We start from the raw sequence: 15,806 nt of genomic DNA on the forward strand, positions 1-15,806 counted from the left end.
CCCATCGGAAACGGGCAGCTGGCTACCGTGGCAGTGTTGTGGGTCTACTAGAGAAATACTCGTCGTCACTATGTGCCATGCCGGTGTTCGCTTGTGTGTGGTAAGCTCGTGCGTGTCCGGCAAATCGTGTGTCATCAATAATATGCGGGCAGCATCGGATGCTGCAGGTGATGGTGGTGGTTCCGCCACTGTTGGAGCCGCTTGGATGCAGTGAACCAAAAACAGCAAACCGAAGCAAACATTGAAGCAGAAGTGTGGGTGTACGAGCTGCACTGGATACACCTGGCCGTCAGTGTGCGACGGTATCGGCTCAGGAGTGGAAGTTGGTTGTGCTAGTGTGCTTACTCGGTGCTCGGAGGACAAGTGTTTTAGCGATGGGGAGACTGCCGAACTTCAGGCGGACCATCGCCGACCAGTGGATGACGATCAGCATCGTGCTGCTGTGCATGGTCATCGGAAGTGTTTGGGCCAACCCGGACGCCAAGCGATTGTACGACGATCTGCTCAGCAACTACAACCGATTAATACGACCCGTCAGCAATAACACCGACACGGTGCTGGTGAAGCTGGGCCTACGGTTGTCACAGCTGATAGATCTGGTAAGTGATTTACACCTCATCTAAACACCGCTGATCTAAATACCATATGAAGTTATATAATTGCTTGAGAATTCTTTGGAGAAACCTCATTACTTTTCACAGTTAAAGTCTGAGGGGAAGAAAAAAACATTAATTCTTAGAACTGACAGAGACGTATGCTACAATAGCGACCTTAAACTTAATTCCCGATGGAACATATCTCTATTGGAAACAAATCTCTTGCAACAAATAAACTTTTAACGGTTTGAAACAGTTTGAAAAAAAGTATTAAGTACCAAATTGTAAAAAAAATGATAATATTGTTTTAACAATCTCTTTGACATGAAACTAATATCAAAAGTATTCCTCTGAGTAACACAAAAGAGACTGAAAACAATGTCTCTGCAACAAAAGACTCCACTGAAGTTTAGTTGCGCATGAGCAGTAACATAACATTGCGCAGATAAGTGCTAAGAAAAGACTTACAGCTGCAGCACGGACTTCGATAGAATTTATCCGATCTGATGTAAACTCTCCGAAGAGTGTGTTTCTGTGACCGAAAGACGGTATATTATAGATCGGTGGTCAACCGTTCGTAATACCGGAGGATGCCAGACTCGAGATTCGATCCAGCACCTGTGGCGTGGTATTTCCTCGCGCTACCGCTGCGCCATGGGCGCCGTTATGGATTCGATAGGATTGATTTTATTAAATTCCGTGGTGAGGCTGTAAATATACGACTGACGAAAACAGTACGCTTACAGGCAATATAAACCCCTAGAATATACGGAACCATAACCATGTTATTAAGTATCAACAATCCAATAAAAACATTAACACTTATTTCATATTGTTACTGGAACACAAAACTGAGAAGATAACAATTTCTAAAGGCCAAAATAAAAATTTAAAGGTCTAATGAGAACTAAAACCACCTCCAAAATAAGTATATTTGCATTAAAAATAGAAGATACAACCTCGATCTGGTACTAATAATTAAAAACAGTAGAAAAATAATCAGAAAGTCCGTTTCTAAGCTTTAGAGAAATTGAAAAATTGTTGTAAGAAGGAGTTCTCCAACAGTGCTTCAATATGCTTTAGAAAATATATTTTAAGGAGACAGTTCAATTTTTTCCAATCCAAACAAGCGACAATAATATTCACTTCATATGCTTTTACTCATTTCGCGAAGCAATATACTGAATTGTGTTGCTAAACTATAAAATAAATTTATAATAAATTATGCCTGTTCGAACTTCATTAATTTTATTTTTTCATAATTAAAAGTCTTTTATTTTTGACTGTGCTTATATTGATATTTGTAACGCCTTCTTGATTTTTGTTTGACCCTCACCCTATTTCAACTCCCTTCTTGATGCCGAATGTATGATCTCATTCTACCCGATTCCTATTGAAACGCCAAGTCTATTGTAATTTTATCACTAGCTTTAACATTCTACATTCTATAATTTCAGTAAAGTATTGTACTGAATAGTCATATATTTAACTTAATAAATGTTATCATAAACATTAGCCTATGTCAAGGTGCTAAAACTCAACTTGTTCATGCGTGGTTATACTGTTAATGGACCATGTTATTTTAAAACATCAAATTCCATACTTGAACATGCAACCATTTTAGTTTCGCGCTGATAAACTGCACATGAAAACTGCATACATGATGACGTGTGAGACAAAGATCGTACAGAAATCTGTCCGATGCAACCCACCGTCCGGTTGCTGACTCGTTTGATTCGGTTGGCCAATTGAATGCACTACGAACATTCGGAAATGAAACCGATTCTCCGATTAGCATGATCTGATGGTGTATTTGCCGGCGCAGTCTCCGGTTTCTTTTACACACGCACGAAAGGATACGATTCCCATCATCGGAGGAGCCAGCAAACAGACGATAAGCCAGCACACGAAGCTCCAACCACGGTCGTTGGAACTCCATTGAGCGAGAAAATCTCAAATTTAATTTAAATCAACCACCCTCCGGCGTCGTTTATCCATCGGTGTCTGTCTCGAGCACGGGTTTTAAACTAAAGATAATATCGCCACTCCGCCTGCAGCGGGGTTTTCGCATAGGTACGGATACAAAGTGCTCACTGCCTGTGTCTGGATCGGGACACGAAGCCCAGTTCTTCGCTTCCATCTACTTTTCTAGCTATCTATCCATCCATCCGGTGCAATCTTTTTCCCACGCCCGGCACGGGGTATAGGTTTAGGTTTGCGGATCACTCCGGGACCGCTGATGCATAAGTAAATTCTCACCCGCACCACCATCCGTGCGCTCTGGCGCAAGGGCATACCCATACGTCGCTAGCGCCATCGCTTCTTCCTGCGGCGAACATTAGCGTCCGATAGCACGCCCGTTGGAAATCACTGTCCCATTATGCATGCATACACATTCCCACCGGGGCGAGTGTGGGAACGATGATGGGCACGGCTCGAAATAACGAGCAGAGAAAAATAACTACAGCTACCCCGGCGACAGGGCCCGGTTCCTAGCGCCAACAGAGCTTGCTTGGGATGGCCGGGAGGAGGGATGGGATAAAGCGATATGCACGCCCGAGACTCGCCCAAAACCGGTGGCCGACCGGTGGACGGGTCGGGAAATGAAATTCAATCCCTAGTTCCCCGGTAGGGGGGAGGAAACGAAGCGGATAGAAACAGTAATCTAAACGAACGACCGTACGACATTGCTGCACATCCCGTCACCATCCGAAGCCGCTATCTTTTACAATCAAATTGAGGAAATATAATTCCGACCATCTTCGCCCGCTGGATGGCCAGCGCAATGTACTCGAGTGTGATTGCGGTTGCATTTGCTTTCCATCGCATGCCGTCAGAGGCTCGGCGGGAAACTGTCGGGAAATTCGTGATGGCCATGAACGAAGGAGTGCAACCGGAAGCGATAGCGGTCCCGGAAACCAAAATAAAAGGTAAACTGCTCAAATGCTTCGTCCTTGGGGACGAGCTGATGCAGTCGCGAAGCGGGAGTGAAATGGATCAATTGCTGGCGCGTTGGAGTTTATTCCGCAGCACGCTAAACATGATCAATGCAACATCACCAACGAGCTCAAACTAACGAGATTTGTGGCATCAACTAACTCTCTTTACTGTATCTTTTTTCTTTCCTTTTCAGAATCTTAAAGATCAGATTCTTACCACTAACATCTGGCTCGAGCATGTAAGTAACGAAATATACGCAGAACTGCATATTCATTTACTTTTCTTTTTTATCTTTGTACGTCAACTTCATGTCCAAAGACCTTTCATTTATCTTATTCTATTATTTTGCGTAATGAAACAAGAAAACAAAACTTAAGCATCTAAAAAAATCATATTAAATTGATAGAGTCATATGAAGTCACAATGAGTGTCAGAATGATTTAAATAGATGCGAGAAGTGGACTAACAGCTTACAACAACAAGTTAAATACAAGAAGACAAACTAAACAACTAATTACCAAACTAACTAAACAAAAAAACAAATTAAAGTTATTTGTGTTGGTCAGAAAAAAGTTTCCATATATTTGCATTTATGCTAGTATCCCTCCTCGTATTTTAAATAAATTTACATAAAATTTATAGCATATTTCCATGTTAGTTTAATTAAATCCGGAAAAGCACAAACACAATAATGGATTGGTAAAATAATCATTTTATCGACAAACATTAAGTAAATAAATTTTAGATCGACAAGCGTTTCAGAAAGGCAACGTAACTTACCCTAATATTAATTTTTATTATAATAAAATATATCTATAAAACATTTCTATGGTTCAAATTGGGAAAGTAAAAACAGCGTTTCTCAACATGAAACATATTTTCAAATAGTTCCGGAACATAACCCGGTTAACTCGATGCAGACGACTGATACTTACCCTTAAACTTTAAAATCACGCAAGGCCGCTCGGAGTCTCATTTAAAATAATGTAGAATAGTTTATGCACATCGCATGAGCACATTTTATAAACTCTACTGTTGTAATTAACTTACGCTACGTCAGCCAGAGCCTAAACCGACGGGCGAAGCATTTCCCTTGTCGCAAGCACTAAACCAACACACCCATCATTCTACCGAATCGGAAGCACCCAACCCAGGCGCGTCCATTAAGGCTGGACGTCCCGACCATGTGTCACATTTCGATATGTGAAAAGTTTCCCAGGGTCAGCGAGAGCACCTATTGCTGCCGCTACACTTTCCATTCCCGGGCGGGGCGGACATTTTCCACCGGTAATCACGTTCATTAAACAAATTAAAAAGGGCCCTGTCCAAACAACATCCTCCCGAGAGTGCCCTGGGAAGCCTTCGACAAGGGATCCGTCCGAGCGTTTCGCTTTCTTTCGTGCGCCAGAAGCGCTTTTCCGGGATACTCGTCACGAGAAATTTGTTACGCAGTAACCGCAGAGCTGACCAGCCAATTTTGCTGCCTGACATAAGAGCAATGCTGTGAGAGAAGAAAAAACTAACGACATACAAAAACTCCACACTCGCGTTAAACACACGGCGACGTCAACGGAACGCAAATCCACCAGTGGCTGCGCTGTAACGATGGGGATTACATTTGTGCCAGAACATGCGTGTTACCGGTGGCACAGACGGTCGTCGTGTGGGTAGATCCAGATACTCTACGAGCAGATTTTCGAAACACTCTAAACACGCGTTGAAGGTAAACAAAAAAGGAATAACTAATTTCTCCTCAACCATCAACTCTCGCTTCATGGTTGGTGCGAAGTATGGAAAAGCATTTTTAGCCTCGGATGCTTAAGTGCCCTCTCAGAGTGATCCTGGCACCCATTAAGGAAGCGACTAAACCATCCAGTACATCCTCTGGTTGATCCGCAGACCAAGTCAGCATCACCGGAGATTCAAAGGGGTTCATTTGATGTGTCCAAAGTAGGTGAAAACACATCCTTCATTCGCTTCCATGGTCCAGTTCCAACGTGTTGGATGCTGCGTAGGCGTTAGCAAAAAACCAAATCATCAGCTGATGGCTTCCCGTACGGCCGGTCTAGGTGTACCACGACAAAGGGTCCACAAAAAAAGGATAGCAAATCTGAGCCACTGAAAACTGTACGCAGTGGCCACTTGGACCAAGTGATGTCCATTCTGAAAGTTTTTCAAATGGGTTCTGATATGTGTCGAATTGTCGGCAGTAAAGTATGATTCCGAAAATATTGGCTACAACTCATTTTTCGATTGTTTGAAGATTTATGACCTTTATAATTTTGTAAAATCAACACATCAAACACATGTTCAAATAAATATTTATACTTGAACACCCAAACGTTGACTTAAGCATGTATGCCTTTCAATTTACTGTGTTCGTAGAATTTCAGTAACACCGTTCCGTTCGAACGTCATGTGGTAGAAATAAATGAAAAAAAATTATACTTTTATCACAACACACTCAACAAATTCCAAAAGACTCCTTTGCCGTCACTCTATCAGCCATTGTGCGTTTCAGGTTCCTTTCATCATTTCATTTTTGTTTCCATTCCATTCGCAACACTCGTTTCGAACCACTCGTTCTGTATGTGATTTTTACATTCTCTTCTTTTCTCTTCCCCGCTCGGCCTCATCAGGAATGGCAGGACCATAAATTCAAATGGGATCCCGCCGAGTACGGCGGTGTCACCGAGCTGTACGTGCCTTCCGAACACATCTGGCTGCCGGATATTGTGCTTTACAACAAGTGAGTATCATCCGATGAGATAATCTAATTTCGCTGCTCGTTTTCCGTTGCCCCCGTTTTGTCCCGGGGCTTTACATTTTAAGCCAGTCGTTTTTCGTTCCTATGATTCATTAGCTGAAGCATTTAGTACACGATAACATGGAATGATATCTGGAGGATATTTTAACATATATTTTATTATTTGATGCCAGATTATCCGCAAAAATGCTCGGTGCTATGGTGCTGTAAATTCAATTCGTTACATAAAGTTGTGAAAATATGATGAAACAAAAATTATTCATCTAGTCATTCATAAAACCTTTTTCGATTCCCAATTATTGAAGGTCTACAAAAACGAACAGGCCAACAATGAAAACAGATCAACTCACTTGTTTGCTTTCATTACTTCGCTTGTCATCATCAAACGTCCGTCAATGGGATTGTTCCTCGTTCCACTCGCCTCGCTTACCGTCAAAGTGGAGAGGAAGAAATTCCAGCATGAAACGACTAGGGCGTATGCTAATAACGCAATGTCATCCTGAACCAAACATGTTGCGTATGATAGCACCGAAATCCGTACTCCCACGGTAGCATGACAAGTATCATTTGCGATAAACATTCATCAGTGGCATGATAATGATACGGAGGACTCGGTGAAGGATGTTCATTCGAATCGTCCCATGCAGTCAAGTTAATGATGCCCATCTGTCGAACCTGTTTACCCAAATTAGCTAGTCATTACTCTGCAAAAAAAAACGAAAAATCTTAACGATGTCTGTTTCGCTCATCGCGATGAGTTAATGCAAAGTCAGTTTAACTTCCCTTCAATTTGATCTAGTTAAAATGTCCAACACTTATGAACCAAAAAAAAAACAAGGAGTTACAATGTTTCAAACCTCAAACGGTTGCCATCAGTAGGCATTTGTTGACTCTCGTTCCGGTTCCATAAACTTTACAAAAAAGGCCACAACTCAACCCCGGTGTGTTTTTGCAACTGCCAGGTGAATATTTACTCCTGATGAACCCATCCTTGTCGAAAAGCGCAAAAAACTGCACATCGTTGAGTGGGATACAAATCAAAAGTTATCCAAATGTTTTTCATTCGAACAATTTATTTCAATTCCATCCGATCCGTACGGACACACACTCACCCTGGTGGGTTTCGAAAACCTCAACCCCTAGTGGCCACCTACATCTATGTACGTGTGTGTATCTTATTTACACCAAACTCTTACCACTCATCTCGCTCATCTCGACTCGTTCACCCGGTTGGACTGATTCGTCGTGGCAGGGACCGATTTGCGAAACTTATGTAAATGAACGGACCAAAATCAAATTATGTTCCCAGTCTCGTCGCCACGGGAATAGCCATGACCGAACAATGGTTGAGTTCAAAAAAAATACACACACTCACACACACACAAACACACACGTATACAACTTCTCGAATAAACGATTCGTTAGGCGAGAGTGAAGTAAATTTGGCAAGCCAAGCTCAAAACTAAATAAAACAGTCAACTTTTTTGCACAATAAATCAACGGAACGTAAAAGTAAACGAAAGCAGGGCTCGAATAAAACGAAAAAATTGCCTGAGCTTCGCGTTTTGTTTCACGCCGTTTTATTGGCTAAGGACTCAGGGGAGGGTAGAGGCTTTTCTTTGTATGTCATCCTCAGAAGCCTGCAGACAATGGGGTTATGCTTGTGTTTTGAGCACAAAAAACACTTTCATATTATTCTCAACTACCAATAAAACTTTGGCCTCTCTTTCTTCTCCTTTGCTGCTCTTCTTTTTAAAACAATTGTAACAATATCAAATTACTTGCTTTTAATGGTAGTATTTGGTTAGGGAAAAACAAGAAAACAGCACAACATTAAATAAAACTTCCACCCGCCTTTTTTACATCCCTTTGTAACATGTCTTACATCGTATCTTAATGGCGAAGAAAAATACTTTGTACAAATAAGCAACTTTCACCGCAAACAAAGGGAAACATTTTTAACAAACGGCCAAACCAGATAGCAAACTGTTCCGACCGCAACGCAACCAGTTAGCGATAAGCCACGTAAGCATTCGGTGTTTCGCCTTCGCCGGCTGGGACACATTCATAAAAATTCAAATGAACAATCTTCATACCGAAGTTATGATGTGCTAATATGACTTCGCGCGGTGATGGTCCTCGTGCGAGGTAAGTTAATTAAAATACACAACTCTCCGTCGGGCACTCGCGCTCGCGCCGTCCATCCGTCCGGTGTGCACCGGATCTGCCTTTTATTTATCCCTCTGTTTCCGCCGCGGATAGAGTCACCCACGAACCGGAGTGCCGTGCCTCTGCCTAATCTAGATCGCACCTTAACCCTCGGTAAATTATAATTAACACTTTTACGTTTGACCCAAACCCTTGCCGAGTGGCCGGGCGCGTCACTAGAATGCAGTGACGGGCTCATTACGGTTTGCGTTTTTACTGCGATTCTTTCGCTGAAGCATGCAAAACGTATTGTCAGAGCTGACGCAGTGGAATACAAGAGTGGCAAAGCACAGGAAAATGTAATTTAATAAGAGGCTTTATTATTCACTCGAAATTGCATGGTTCTGACATTCCATGATTATGATTTTTATAGAAAAAATGAAAATAAAACATGTCTCAGGTGAAAAATGCCAAGGCATCAAATTTCCAGTGAAGAATTTCACTGAGCAAATAATAATAATTCATTGTGGGACATTGTATTCAACAGAGCTTATCGTTCGGTTGCAATGTTGGAATAAAGTTAAGCTTCAAAACGAAATCTTAAATAGTGCAGCATTATGTAAAATTTACGGACAGTTCTCAAGAAACATCGGTCATAGGAGAATAGCACATTAGTAATTTGGAGTTACTTATCATTTTACACACACACTCAGCCGTTAGTTTGCGACGAAAACAAAGACACAAATCTTAATCGCAATTGCATCAATAGTATTATATGCATAGAGTTGTGGTGTAAACAAAATGTAAAAACATTCCAATAAAGTCCAAGATAAGAAATAAATAAACTGTGACTGCGCCTATAACACCGTCACCTTACTAAGGTCGATTCACAGGCAGTTGGATGGAAGGTAGAGGAAAATAACAACGCTGAACACGATGAAGTGTGGCATTTTGCTTCCAAGCGCTCCTTTTTCCATCATCCAACGCCACTCGTGTGCTCTCCTTTACCCCGAGCCACGATCGCAGTGGGAAAATTCACAACTGATTGGCTCGAACAAATATAACCGTCCGAATCTATCACAAAACTACCAGCAAAAGTGTTGCGAAGCACGACAAGTTTAACTAGTTGCCCGAACCCGAACCGGGTCGCTCGTTCGGTCTGAGGTTTGTCGTTGGCTTGTTAGGTTGCATGTTGGTCGAACAGTTGCTTGGACCGTCCAACCTCCCTCCGCTTCGCTCCGATGGCCGGGAGACGTACGTTCACACAACCCAAGAATCCAGAGTCCATGGGCCTGGAGCCCTTATCCGGCAGGGCCCAGAACACAATCCTGTCCCCCGTCTGGCGGGAGCACACTCTGACAGCTCTTTTGTAGCCTGGCAACCCGGGCGCCCCAGCAAGCATTAAGTTAATTGCGGGAAAAAGTTTAAATTAGTTTCGAAAACTGTTCACCCGACGCCGTACGCTTCAGCGGTCTTGCGAATGCGAAACTCTTTTCCCGGCTTTCCTCCCAGGGCAGCAGCCATTTGGAGGCGCCAACTCTCTTCCGACCCCAATTGGGGCGGCTACATATGGGGCTTCTCACCGGGCTTCCGCGCCGAGAGTGTGAAAGACGTTTGGCAGTTGTAAACCGAACCGTGTTGGCCGAGAACCTTCAATTAAATGGCGGTAATTTAATTCACTTCAAACGCCCGCCGTTCGAAGGACGTGTTCGTGATTCGGAAAGATTTCGTCCGGGTTCGGGGGCAAAGTTTCTTCCGTAGCCAGCAACCACAAACCGTTGCCCGTCGGATGCATTATGTCAGGCGTCAAACGCGGCGTTACACTCGTCAGTAGCCTATTTATTCGACATTCCACGTGACCGAATGCGAATCGCAGCCGGAGGCCGGATGAAATTTAATTTATTTGCTAATGTATGGTAATGGGTATATATTTGTGACGCAGATGACTATAAAGTGAGGAATACGAAGAGGCGGGGGGCAGTGCGAGAGAGTGTTACACAAAGCTGCTCCCGATGCCCTTTACAAAATCAACGTCGAGTTTTACGTTTCGATGGACACGTCCTTCGGTTTTCATCAGCTTTTCCGAGTCCATTTGCAGATCGCTTCCGAAGGCAAATGGCCGCCACATTCCTGGTCCGTTCCGTTTGACAGCACCGTTAATTAGGGTGTTGCTAATTAGTTCGTTTATTTACGACAATTCCGTATTTCATTCTACCCTACTTAGACAAAGTGTTCCAAAAAAAACAAAGCATGGACTTTTTAAACGTGTTGGTTGGGTTCCATGCATTATCGAAAATCTATGTTCGGAACATTTCTGTGTTTTCGTTTGGCAGAAGTTATTTCAACGAAATTAAATTAAAATGAACAAACAACAATATATAGCCCGAGCTGACTTTAATTTAAACCCAAAAGCTTTTTATTTTGCTTTCCCTCAATCGTCCGTCAGCGGGACAAAGTAAAACTGAATAGAATCTATGAATGAATGAATGGAATGTATGAACTAAATGGGACAAAAAACAAAATGACAATTTCACAAGCAAAACTTTGATTTGTATGCACACAACTTTGAGATTAGTTTGACTATAACGTTCTATTGAAAATACCTTTCCAAAGTTTTATAGATTAAATTCCAAAAACCCCTCGTCAGTCTTGTTATACGTTTGCTTCGGATAGTTTAGTGGTTTTAGATCTTCAATATTTTTGAATAACTTGGTTCATCACTGGTGATGCTATTGTCGGGCATTCTGAAAAAATGGTATCTGATGACGACATTCAGTTGCGTATCTGCGTGTGAAATGGTGCAGGTGTTTTCTCATACGTTGGTTTTTCAACTTTCTTCGGGGATGAGGAAACGGAAATAATCTTTTGTGAAGTAAAATGCTACACTTTTTATGATTGATAACCTATTAGTTATACAAGAAGTAAGTGAAATTCTTAGATTTCAAAAGATGTTTTATAAAAATATATAGGACTATGTTCATTCAAAAATAATTTTTCAGCTTAAATGCTTATATTATAATAATAATGACCCTGTAATATTTTTCCCGTAGTTATTTGTACATAATACTTAACATACACGAAGTTTTGTATAATAAACATACATGACTTTTCCGAATCTAATAGGATTACTGACCATTTGTTTTAAAGATAATCTCATTCATGGAAGTCTTTATACGAGTACTTTCAATCACATAAATGAGCAATCGTTCATCCCGCCCCAGTTGCTGCCAATACGAGAAATAATTATCAAACAGCATTTGCTTACAATGCATGACTTTTTCAACAACGACCATATACCACTACCAAAAGTGGAAAATCACATCAAACAAATCGCCACACTGGTTTCACTGGTTCGACTTGGAAAAAGAGTTTACAAACTGGCAAAAGAAAACATGCTTTACTGGCATGCAAAATCTCCAAAGTATCCGGCTGTTTGCCTTCAAGCGTCCATCCATGCGAACGTTCGGTAGGGCTAGCGGTTACGCATCCCTATTCACAAACCAGACCACACGGAAAAAGCATATAATTTATAGCTATCGATTATGCTTCGATGTACGCTTCCGTACAGTAAAGCCATACTGTGGCCTCGTGGAGCGCATCTCTCCCTGCCCCACCGTGCCCGGTTGCGAATGACATGAATGAGAACACCATATGGGCCACTGTTTTCCGGTGTAAGGATCAAACGCGTCAGTTTTCTGCAAACAGGACGAACAAACACAAACACGAAAGTTTGCACTACCGACGCACTGAACTATGGCTCTCCTTACTGCTGAGCCGAAACTAATGGTACAAAACTGGCAGTTTGCGGAAGCCACATTAAAATGTACCAACTTTTTCTGATCAAATAGCTTCGGGTACGGGCAGTGAAAGGATTTTGTAATTTGTTTGATTTCTCTGTTCGATTTCAAAGCATTCGTTGCGTGAATCCGTTTTCTCTGGGCTACGTATGTGAGCAGCGTATCAATAGGAATCATTTTCCATTTGTTGAATTTTTGCACTATTCAAAAATCAATCGGAAAGCATCATAATGAGTTGACATAAATTATAAATTTGTATATTTTATCACCAAACTAATTTACGTGAGAAATGCTAATTACCGCTACCAAATACTTACGCAGCACCACGCAGCGAGGCAACATATGGTGGAGGCCAGCCAGCGCCATTCCTACGGCTCATTAATCACATTTAAAAATCCGCAAACTAATCACATCCAATTGATGCTTAGCTACGCTCCTCCGAATAGCGAACATTAAACGGTGCCTTTTGGCAATAATGATTATCCAACGATTAGGTACAGAAATCCTATGGATCGATAACAACGACGTGCAATTGACACATGATTTCTGCCATTCGGACAATATCGAAACTGTTTCAGTTTAAAGGGCTAAAAATCTAATTTAATCAGCATGCGAACTGAATTCATCGCGTATCATGCACAAATAATCATATTTTTTTAAATTATGTACAAAGTTGTAACTATATTTATGTTGAATGTCAATGATGAAGTAACAGCAACGGTCACCGGATATCGAAACAGCTCCTGAGCATTTTTTTGTAGGCAAACATTTGCAGATACTTAACCTGGTTACCATAACTTTCCCAACGCTCAACGAAAATCCTACGATGCTGATTATCAGCCATCCTAAGCCGTCGCTGCGTAGCGAAGTGCACGTATACGCTCATGACTGAGCATATTTACTTCCGAATTAGCTAACTCGATGTGCGGGATCCCCTTCTTCCTTCAACCCTCCTCGCCCAATCCTTTTCACCTTATTTCAGCATCGAACTATGCTTGTTTTGTTTTAGATTATCGCACACACTAACAAACACGTAATGGCTCGATGAATATTTACCCATGCACTCGCATTTTTACGCAAGTCCACGAATGTGCTTCCAGTGAAACGGATACCAACGGATGCATAATGCCATTTTGCCGAGGAGAAATATTTCCAATTGGATATTTTAGCTAACCTGCGTCACACAGTTCGATTGAATGCCATTTGAAACATACTATACCATGTCCACCACAATTTTTAACCACTAACCGATCGTGAATAGATTCAATAGAATTCAATTTATTGATAAACATTTTTATTACGCTTTCGATAATATCATTAGTGTAGTATATTCCACGATTTCCGATTTCAGTTGCTGTGAATGATAAACTGGAATGGAGACGCCTAGTCTTTTGTAACTCATTGGTACGATGGAGGCGCATGGTCTTTGACTGGACATAAGAAAAGAAAGAACAAATTTTACAGCAAAATGAATATTGTTAATTATTAAGCTTTTAACAAAATTTATAAAACTATTGCAACCAGCATTTGTACAACATCACTGATAAAATATTACCAAGTTTAATTCTAAGTATTATGCAACTATACATATCTGCAAAACAGTAAAGTAACTAGATTCCTAGAAATGCCTCGGCTACCATGGATTCATATCGTTTTTACGTCCTATTTCAGTTGAATTGTGTACTTTTATACAAAGGAACAGCAAAAAAAAACAGACACTTCCGATTATCCGTGAATCCCCGCTGTCAAGCATTTTCAGATCCAGATTTTCATCGGAATGGTATCGCCTGATTTCACTTCCGACCGATAATCTTCCCCCTAGAGCATCTGCATCCCAGAACACATGGAGCGATTTATCTACGGCCGACGACCTCGTTACGACAGTTTTTGTCCGGAACGGTGTGTGCGTACGTGTCGGCTTGCTCCACGGGCCGAATGCACATGCCAGCGTGGAGATATTTATTTCGGCAAATGGATTATTGATTGTCGGGACATTCTCAGCCATGTTTTGCTACATAGGCGCCATGTTTTTCCCTACTTATCATTGTTCCGCATTCGATTCATTGGGCTGCATGTTGCGTTTATTTATTTTTTTTACTACGGTGCGTAGCTCGTTGACGGTAGCTATGAATCTGGAGGATATTTACCCACGCCTTTTTCCTGTTTCTGTCAAGCAGCGCGGTGAACCTATGTGCCCCACTTGACAGTTGGGAGGTGGTTTTTTTTTTCTTTTAACTGTGCATGGTTTGTGAGCTTATTTCTAGTTTTGTTTTTCTTGCTTCCTTTTTACTTTCAGCGCCGATGGAGAGTATGTGGTAACAACGCTCACGAAAGCCATTCTCCATTATACTGGAAAAGTCATCTGGACACCGCCTGCAATTTTCAAGTCCTCATGTGAAATCGATGTTCGGTATTTTCCATTCGATCAACAGACGTGCTTCATGAAATTTGGCTCGTGGACGTACGACGGCAATCAGGTGAGTCAAAACAGAACGAAAAAACGCACTCCGTATTTTATGGAGCAAAATCCCGGTTATTCGGATTTGGCGTCTGAAAATTTCATCTATCGTATTTTTTAAAAGACAGCCACACTTATACACGATGAACGATGCTTACCTGGGCCCGAAAACGGTGTATTTACCGAAAAACTGTATTTTCAGAAGCATAGTAATTTTATACATGAACCTACTGTTTAAACTGCCGTGTGCTACTTTTTTTCAGGGCCAAATTACTACGTCAGAAGTTAGTTAAAATTTTCTCGGCATCATTTTGAAAGGTGTTCGAAATATTTACTATTAACTTTGCCAAATACTAAAGTGAAACTTAATGTTTTACGAGGGGCAAATCATAATGCTTGTGAATTTTGTTTTGTTTGTAATTAATTGAAACAAGATAATCAAACCCATCTTCACGATTTCCGGAAGGTGTAAAATACAAAATCTCATCAAAAGTTTTGAAATTTTTTGACAACTGTAGTTAGATACAATACTTGTTCAAACATTATTTTTTTTAACGTTACGCACAATAGCAATCAGCATTCGTAAACGGATATCCGCCACCGTCCTAAACTACGAGAGGAATCTTAATTTAACCCCAAGCAACTAGCCTTGTCAACCTTGGTTAGTAGCAGGCAAGTCGAGAGCGTGAAGCCACAATATTCTCCTGTCTCTTGAAGGTTCATGGCTGGGGGATGAATTTTCTGCCTGCCACTACTACAGCTCTACCGTAAGAAAAGTCAAACAAAACCTCTTCATTTTCAAGGACCGTAAATTATTTGCTTCTCATTCTCTTGAACCTCCTCTCTTTACCTTTTCCATCAACATAAATTTCTTTAACTTTCTTTTTCCCTATTTCTTTCATCGAAATGAGAAGAAAGTCAGAAGAACAACTTAAGCACCAAGCAAGAAGAAAGAAGGTGACATGATTTATGCTCGACTCCTGATGCCCTTGCTTGCGTATTTCATTAACGTTATCCAGGCAAAAGCTTAAACTGAACATTAATTATGTAGTTTTCATCTGCGCGTCCCTACAAATACAACTAGCTATCCCTATTGGGAA

At 41.3% G+C, this 15,806-nt stretch overlaps 1 protein-coding gene across 1 annotated transcript in view; it reads left to right on the forward strand.

The window, feature by feature from the left end:
* The first annotated feature begins 374 nt into the window (after positions 1-374).
* LOC131290086 (acetylcholine receptor subunit alpha-like 2) overlaps positions 375-15,806 on the forward strand; it is a 41,926-nt gene continuing 26,494 nt past the window's right edge. Inside the window, exons 1-4 of the mRNA XM_058319471.1 lie at positions 375-599; positions 3,730-3,774; positions 6,176-6,285; positions 14,545-14,725. Of these exons, the coding sequence (XP_058175454.1) occupies positions 375-599; positions 3,730-3,774; positions 6,176-6,285; positions 14,545-14,725 (561 nt within the window). The remainder of the gene's footprint in view (positions 600-3,729; positions 3,775-6,175; positions 6,286-14,544; positions 14,726-15,806) is intronic.

This window comes from Anopheles ziemanni, chromosome 3, assembly GCF_943734765.1.
Source record: "Anopheles ziemanni chromosome 3, idAnoZiCoDA_A2_x.2, whole genome shotgun sequence".
NCBI classification, from domain to species: Eukaryota; Metazoa; Arthropoda; class Insecta; order Diptera; family Culicidae; genus Anopheles; species Anopheles ziemanni.